At 42.3% G+C, this 8,615-nt stretch overlaps 2 protein-coding genes across 2 annotated transcripts; one reads left to right on the top strand and one right to left on the bottom strand.

The window, feature by feature from the left end:
- Nucleotides 1–485: 485 nt before the first annotated feature.
- On the bottom strand, nucleotides 486–3,716 carry BDB00DRAFT_817079 (P-loop containing nucleoside triphosphate hydrolase protein). Its single transcript, XM_053123039.1, has 5 exons — nucleotides 3,494–3,716; nucleotides 2,627–3,390; nucleotides 2,197–2,530; nucleotides 1,863–2,101; nucleotides 486–1,109 (listed from the first exon to the last, which is right to left on the bottom strand). The coding sequence occupies exons 1-5, from the start codon at nucleotides 3,652–3,654 to the stop codon at nucleotides 754–756; spliced, it is 1,854 nt and encodes a 617-aa protein (XP_052981058.1). The 5' UTR covers nucleotides 3,655–3,716; the 3' UTR covers nucleotides 486–753.
- Nucleotides 3,717–4,413, top strand: BDB00DRAFT_817077 (uncharacterized protein). The gene has a single exon (XM_053123038.1). It carries the CDS (start codon nucleotides 4,076–4,078, stop codon nucleotides 4,295–4,297), a length of 222 nt encoding a protein of 73 aa, XP_052981057.1. The 5' UTR covers nucleotides 3,717–4,075; the 3' UTR covers nucleotides 4,298–4,413.
- Nucleotides 4,414–8,615: the final 4,202 nt, after the last annotated feature.

The following is an 8,615-nucleotide window of genomic DNA, read 5'->3' as shown; positions in this document are numbered from 1 at the left end:
CCCTCCGCAAGACCCTACATTACTCCTCTGGACCTCTCGGGTGTTCCTAATGCCTGTCGACGTACTCCGGCTATGGGCCATCAAGTATTGGTCGTGCCCAAAGTCAGTTCGCTGATCCATGGCTATTCTTGAACTAGATACATTTACAGCATACACATACGCACAGTCATATACCGTTTCATTTTACACATCTCGCTTCCATTATATCGATACATATCCCATTCTTTCTTAATTTAGTACCCTTAACCTTCTTCTGATTACCTACCTCACGGCATTTGTTATATATTTGAGCATCCATTACTTTCCCTTTCTTCATCTTCCTTTTCTTTGCCTTTCTTTGCAGACGCAAAAAGTTACTTCCTTTGCACTCATTTGTATATGTCGACAATAGATCACACCACCTCTTATTATTGGCTTACTAGTGTCACAGCCATCAATAGCATCATTAAAAGCGTGTCTATATCACACCAGAACTCTACGAGGGACTCTGTTTCTTATTTGCTGCTACGAAAACAGTTTTATTTTTGTGTATAATAGTTTGTATTGTATATAGATATGTGATTTTTTGCAAGTGCGAGTGGAAATCGAACAAGGAAATGCAAGACGAAACAAAAAAAAAGTGGGATTGTTAGGAGTAAGAGAAAAGACAATGACAGAAAAAACGCTGTGCAGTCGTCGATGAGTCGAAGTAAATTGTGCCGTTGGTGTTGCGTGGATGATGAATGTATAAATGTTTGTTTGTATGATACTTCTTTACCATCTGCTAGCGCCGCTACCACCGTAGTAGCCACCGCCACCACCACCATAGCGATTACCGCCGCCATATCCACCGCCACGGCCACCACGATAACCTCCCCGGCCACCACGGCCACCACGGCCACCTCCACCACCGCTGGTGTCAGCCATCAATTGCAAACGAGGCTCAATGACTTGGTTCGTCTCACGCAGAATGTTGAGTAAATCACGGGCTTGTCGAGCGTTATCAGTAGTGAAGAATGTAACTGCTGAGCCAGTAGCTCCACCACGACCTGTACGACCCACACGATGGACATAGTCCTCAATGTTTGTAGGGAAGTCATAGTTGATGACAAACTTGATGTCCTTGACATCTAAACAACAGATATGCATGCAGAGATTAGTAACGCGTAGTTCTTTTTTTCTTTCCGCTCCACTCCCACACACAAACACACTATGCACGCAGTAACAGACACCGAGAAGAAAGAAAAGAAAAAGGAAAACAAGAGTTGCTCACCCGACCCAGGATCAAAACGCGGAGGAACAGTATCTCATCCACCTGAAAGAATGACTAACAGGAGGATGACGATTGTAGTAGCAAATGGTAATAACCCGTTATCAAAAGAATGACGACTGTTCGATTTGCTCATTATGTTTTCCCCGCGCTCCTTCAAACGTCTGGAAGGGTTGGGCCAGTAGATGTGTAAACAACTCCAAAAAAATATAAGAGAGAGAATGATTCGAAGCTGAGAGCGTCCAATCTTCCTTTCTCCCCGCTGGCTCACAAGAATTTGCAAAGAAGAGGTCACGAGAAATTCCTGTAAGCATTTTCCGTTGGGAAGAAAGGCCGAGCGATAACAACTGGATCTCCGCCAAAGCATGCCCGCTTTTCATGGTGTTGTGCGCGAACAAAAAGACAAGCCCAAAATCTTTTTGGAGAGCAGGAGAAAAGCTGCGGATGCATATGATGTGCTTCGAATCAAATAGGGTTTTTGTGTATGTGTAATATGTGTGTGTGTATGTGCCTGCAATGCATATATGCCTTCCTACGACGAAGCGCAAGAGAGACAAAGAAACTGCCATTTTGTTTTCTCCTTTGAACAGTCTCTCTTTGTGATAACACTTACCAATACCACGCGATGCTACGTCAGTAGCTACCATGATGGGATGGCCGCCAGTACGGAATTGATTGAGGACCCAGTCACGCTCGTTTTGCTGCTTGTCACCGTGAATAGCCAAAGCAGGGAAGCCGTCCTGTCTAAGGTAGCGCGTAATTTCATCTGCTGTACGCTTGGTACTGGTGAAAATAAGCGTCTTTCGCTCGTTGTCAGGTTCTTCCATGATACGTTCCAAATGAACAATAAGCCTTTTTTATCAGAGAAATTGAAGTTGTGTTAATGTATATGCTTTGATGCACGATAAACGTATTAATGATTAAGGATAGCAAAATGATATACTTACTTTCCACGTTTCTCGGTCTCGGCGCAAACTTCTACAGTCTGCGTAACGTTCTTGGATGCACTCAATGAAAGCGAGCCGATGGTGACCTGAATGTACTCCTTGAGGTAAGTCTCAGCAAGCTGCTGAACGCTCTTTGGCCATGTAGCGCTCCACATGAGTGTCTGTCTGTCGGGTCGAATCTGGTTGACGATCTTGCGAATTTGTGGCTCGAAGCCCATGTCAAGCATACGATCGGCTTCATCCAAAACGAGATAGGTGACGCGGCGAAGATTGGTCTTGCCTGACTCAAGCATGTCAATGAGTCTACCAGGAGTGGCGATACAGATTTCGACACCTGTAAGAAATAGTAGGTGTTAGCAGACGGTTTTTTTGTTTTGCGCTTTGCTGTGTACGCAAATTCTTTTGGTCTTGCAAAAATTATATAAATTACCCTTTGTCAAGTCTCTAATTTGAGGACCACGAGGAGTACCACCGTACAAACAAGTGTTCTTGATACGAGAAGTAGAGCCGAACTTGATGCATTCTTGTTGGATCTGCACAGCCAATTCACGTGTAGGAGCCAACACCAAGACGATCGGACCATCTCCAGGCTCAAGCAAGGGCTGTGCATTGATGTGTACGATACCAGGCAAAGTATAGGCCAAGGTCTTTCCAGAGCCGGTTTCAGCGACACCGACCACATCACGGCCACTAAGTGCCATCGGCCAACCCTGGCACTGAATAGGTGTAGGGGCAGCAAAACCAAGTTGGCTAAGCTCGCGCATCACATACGAAGGGAAGTTGGCTTCTTCAAAAGTCTTGAGGGGTTTTGGCACATTAGGTCCAACGACTGTCATGTTGGCAGCTGCACGAATTTGGGCAATTTCTTGGTCACTTCTCGCAGCAACTGCTGGGTGTTCGCTGTAGAAGTTCTTTTCGAATCGGGGCAAAGACAATTGGTCCCACTGGATGTCTTTTAAACCAGTGCCTAATTGACCCATGCGGTCGCCTCCTGCACCTCCACCGCCGTAACCGCCGTAGCCTCCGGCTCCGCCATAGCCACTGCTACCGCCATAGCCGCCGGCACCAGCACCACCGCCGCCATAACCTCCTGAAGCGTAGCCATTGCTACCGCCGCCATTGCGATAATCGTTCGAGCGATAAGAGCTGTATGATGACTGATGACGGTCGTTGCGGCTAGAGCCATGATCATAGCTGTTACAGTAATAGAAAAAAGAAAAAAAAGACAGTTAGATTTTACCACACGAATTGTCAGAAAGATCAGATGAGAAGATAAATAATTGACAAAAAAACTTACGGACGGCTTGATCGTCTAGGCGATGCATCACGGGTGTCACGGTATGAGCCTCCCCTGGAATAGCTGCTGTCACCTCCGCCACCGTATTTGCTACCGCTTCCACCACCTCTGCTATAGCTAGAGGAGTGGCCGGATCCGTAATCGCGAGAGTGGTAAGACATTATCGTTTTATTTTGAGTAAAACAAAGGAAAAAGAAATTTTTCTCACATCTTGCTCACTCTTTCTTTGTCGGCCTATCAAAATTTCATGACCGTTTCCTAATAAGGAATGGAGTAGGAACTTGTCGTATAAGGGATGATGCTTGTGATCGTGTTGATGTAAAGAGTTCACAGGTCACAAGTCACCGTATCGGGTGATGATAATAACGCACTGAGTGATATATATAATCACATACACTGGTTACCGCAGCAATCACAACAGAAAAAAATCTCATTCTATGTGAGATAAAACTTGGCAGTTTGGATTTATGCTCACCTTTCTTTCAATGTGAGCTATTTATAGTGCTTTACAAATTGTAACATTCTCCTTTAAATTGATGCTACGTCAACAGGGAGGTCCAGGGAAGGTATGGTAGAAAACTGATGGTGCTGTTACTTTCATTAATGCTTGGAAGCAGCCACAGCATCCCATTCGTTGTTGTGGAGTTGACAAACCAGAATTATACATCTGATAGCGCTGTTGGCAGTTTCCAGTATGTCAACAGCCGCATCGAAACTAAGCGATATCAGTTTGAACATTGCTCTGCTGCTACAGATTTGCTGCTAATGATCGGTTTGCCATCTTTGGATGCACATTACTACTAAGTGTTATTGATCAGTGGCACTTTTTACATACTTGTATCTATTCTTCGCTCTTTTTCCTGACGTCGCACATGCTAAAAAATGATACAAAAAGCAGTGAAGGAAAACATCTGGTGGGGTACGTACTAACCATGTGTTCCCCGCCTCGGTAAAAGCAGCTGTTGGCACACATAGAGAGAGAAAAAGCGGCTCTCAAGTACAGGTTACGTTACTCATTTTTGTGAATGAATTTGCTTGCGCTCTATCACCTTATTATTATACGCCATACGATTGAATTTTGTTCAGACACCATCATGTTAATCAAATTGCAGAAGAACAAAAAGTGTCTTTTCTCTGCGATTCCAGCTGCCTCACTGTTTATCGTATATACCCAGGAGCATTTTGAAAAAAACAGCGTATCGCATACAATCAAGCATTCTAATTTTTCATTCAATACTGAGTCCTGTTTTTTGATGCTTGTAAACTGATTATGCAATGTAGCAAAGCTGAAAAGCAAGGTAGTATGTGGATTTAGCATTTTCAAATGAACAAACACATCTACGTTGGTCTTACTTTTGTCTCAGGAAAGATCAGCACTAGGTACAGCTAGTAGCCATGGAGCTTCATGTTTATCGTAAGAAATAACAGCAGCTGCTGAGGTACGAAAATAAGCCTGTAGTTTTTCAGCATACCGCAATACCGATTAGATATAAAGTAACGAAATAGTAAAGAGCTCAAGTGTACAGTCGGCTTCCTTTAAGTTTACACCTTTTAACTTTCAACCCTTTGCTATTCTCAAAGTTTCTGGAGTCATCAAACAAACAAGAATAGCAGAGAATACTAAGAAAACTTGTCCTCGCTAACTTTCAATCCTCATTATCCTCACACAAAATTTGAGAATTTACGCCATTAGATTAACAAGGGTCTACAGTATCTGTACTAGGTCGTCGTCATCCCTTTATCTCAAATTGCAAAGTACTAGAAGAAGAGGACTATAAAAGAGTATGTTGTTGGTACTGCCGCTCCTCGATTACTCACTTATAATTACGAGTCAAGAGATTCAAGAGGAAAAACATCTTGCAGATGACTGCACAGAATTTGGTTTCATTAGATTTTCGCACGCAGGGTGCACATATAAAGTGAAAGGAGGATCGGGAGTGACCAGTGCACATGCGATGTAGCACATGCGCACACGTTTTACCAAAAAATTCAGGGTTTCTGTACGACACTTGGTTTTGGAATAGACCATATATACATACAGATGTCAAATCTTAAATGGAGACCGGGGTATGGGCCAGTACCTACATTCCACGCTCTGTAATTAGGCTATATTGAGGGTAAAGTAGTAACGCATGGTGGCCTATGAAGATAGAAAAATTGGTATCACTACATTTGAGTCTTTACATATGCTTTGCTGCCATCTTCTGCATGCAGCAGTAACAGTGATGATCATGTCGCTCTACATAAATGAAAACAATGAGCCAAGCCGATAGGATGTCAATCAAAAAGAAGTAAATGAACCAGAGATATGACGTTCTGGAGAATCGCTCATATTCTTATTTAATATATCTTACTGCCCTCCCTGCCAGCTTCTTCTTCCTCTCTATCGCTTATATATTTCAGTCTCTTACGCGGGTTTCCGGGCTACAGCTCTTAACTGTTTGCTCTTGATACTGTAAACAGCGTCCAACGCGCGCACATGAATGTATCATCACTCAAACATCTACTTACTTTATTCTGTACACCTTTTATTTTCGCGGGCGCTTTGAAAAAAATCGGATGATACAATTCTTTCACTGGTTTTTTAAGCTTCCAAGCTATCCGCAGTCAAAGTTTTATCTGATTGCTCTACCACTGTTTTTCGGGGGTGGGTGTGAAAGTATAGAGGAAGTATGCTGTGATCATACACACACAGACAAACACACGCACTTGTAATCATATCAATCTGAGCTAAAAAAAATGTTGTTACTGTCGTCCTACGTTCTACTAGATTACCTTCTTCTACTAACTGTTACTAGACGGATATGAAACTTTTCAGCTCGTCCTTCTATACTACTTTGGCTGATGAGCAGATGAATGTCGATGAGATGCACTACCATCAATATCAGGTTGCTCAGCCTCCATGAGAAAATGTTAGATGTTGCAGAATAAAAAGAAAATTGTTTTAGGAGTAAAAAGTGTTTGTAACGAACAAGGGACAAATATTTTCTCGCGGTTAAAAAGCACGTTTGTTCATTTGCGCGCGATCAGCAATCACTAATAGTTAAAGTAGAAATACACGCTAGTCACCTAATCAACGTTCATCGTCCATCAGATCATGATAAATCGGTGCAATGGCATATGACTCCTATTTTTCTCTTCTCTTATTAGATGCTGCATAAAGTACCAGAATTTTTGGACGATCGCGGAGTCTCTGATCATATTATCCTTTGCTGTACCACCCTATTTGACTGACTCGATATGCTTGAGTATGTGTACTTAGTGGTGATAAATGTATGAAATCATTCTACGCACAGTACGGGGTTTTCTTGGGTGGTTGGTTGGGGGTGGTGCAACAAGCAATGCACAATGCAGGACAATAGTACAGAGTATCACATTGCTGGTGATTATTGACAAAGCAAGTCAAGTCTAGTTTTCTGAAAAAGGGATAGACTACTTGACTGCAGCGACAAGTAGCAGGAAAGAAAATCAAGGTTTTGATGAGTTGTTTCTTTTTTGTAGACCTGCTGCCGCTATGGTAGTGGGTTGTAGATTATATACACGCTTGGGTATGTAATGAACGATACCGCCGATATTGTGCATTGCATATATATACTTGCGCTGTTTGCATAGGGTGGTATGATGCGAAGAGAGAGAACTACATGCAAATAAGGTATGCAGGTCACTGTTATTGATACTCACTGTTTGTAGTCAGCGGCTGTCTGTGGTATGTACATATTCAAAACAAAAATTTCGGAGCAAAGCGGGGGTGGGTGGGGGGGTGAAGCTGCAAAGAAGATGATACAAAAATGAGCAACGAGGTGCATGCATGCATGAAATCGAATAAGTGGTGAGTAACAGCTATCAGACGTAGCAGCAATGCTGTAAGTTGTCTCTCCATATATACTACGCTGAAGACGGTACTACTGTAAAAAAGAAAGAAGATGTCGCGTCACTCACGTAGCATCTTCAATTAACCCAAAAGCAGTATTGATCTGCTTTTGTGCAATGGTTTTAAAGCACTTTTGTTGTTCTCGCTCCCTTTACTGAATAAGCCCGCAGACCATGACGATATACATTTTTGGATGCCATCTTGATGAGCTATAGTGAAACACATTCCTGCATTTAATTCTTTTTAAGTTGTAAAAATATATTGTAATGATTGATTGATTTACATTAACGGTGGTCAGGTGAATGAGAACCGACGCGCGCGACATCTCTATGTTTTATGTTGTAAGTTCAAGAGTTTACGTGGTTCCTTAACCGCAGATAGATATCATTTACACAAATCAGAATTCACATGGAGCTCGAAATCCTCGATAGCACTTTTTTTTTCGGGTTTAGCACAAGAGAATAGTATACAGTTCTCGCGTACTTATTAAAAGAACAAGAAGCTAACTTCGTCTTGTAGTGGTATTCTTAATCTGTCGATAATGCAGGTGCCTAATAAGATGCGTCCAGACGTTCATGTGGTCTGGAATAATGTAGCGCTCAAAGGCGTTTTGTAAAAAGAAGTTAAAATGTCTAAATGGTAAAAATGGGCGCCGCTTTGAGGATCTAATGCAATGGTCCAAGAAAGAAGAGGTTGTGTGCCAAGTACAGGGCGCATCGTAGTACAGCAGCCGGCGGATACAATGTGTATGTGCAAACATTAGACTGTGCTGTTTATTGGTTCCTTTTAATTTTTGCCGCCAACAGCAGTAGCAAGCAAGCATGCATGAGAAAAACATAAACATTTTACCAAATAGACATCATTCCGAATAAACATTATCGTAGGAAGTTGTAAACAAAACTTTACTGCAAAGAAGTGCTTCTACCACTGCTTCTTTTCCACAGTGCTGGGTTCTCTCTCTCTCTACCATCTGCCACCCCCTGAGTCTCGGTTCCTCTTCTCATGTGCTAATATTAGAAGATATGTTGTGTAAATGCGTGTCTTGTATATTCAATCCATATAGTTGTAGTAAATAGATTGCCCGTGCGACCTTAAAAAAATCATCAGTCGAGAAGGAAGAAAGTTGGCATTAATCTTTTTTAGGCGCATGGAAATGTTTGAAGAAAAGGAAGGTTATACACGCTACTAACACTGTCATTTCACCAAAATCTCTGTACTCTTTCATACACTTTTTCTACTAAACACAAACAT

The sequence above is a fragment of the Zychaea mexicana genome (assembly GCF_025766255.1).
Source record: "Zychaea mexicana strain RSA 1403 chromosome Unknown BDB00scaffold_25, whole genome shotgun sequence".
Taxonomy (NCBI): domain Eukaryota; kingdom Fungi; phylum Mucoromycota; class Mucoromycetes; order Mucorales; family Lichtheimiaceae; genus Zychaea; species Zychaea mexicana.
This window is presented reverse-complemented; position numbering and strand designations above follow the sequence as displayed.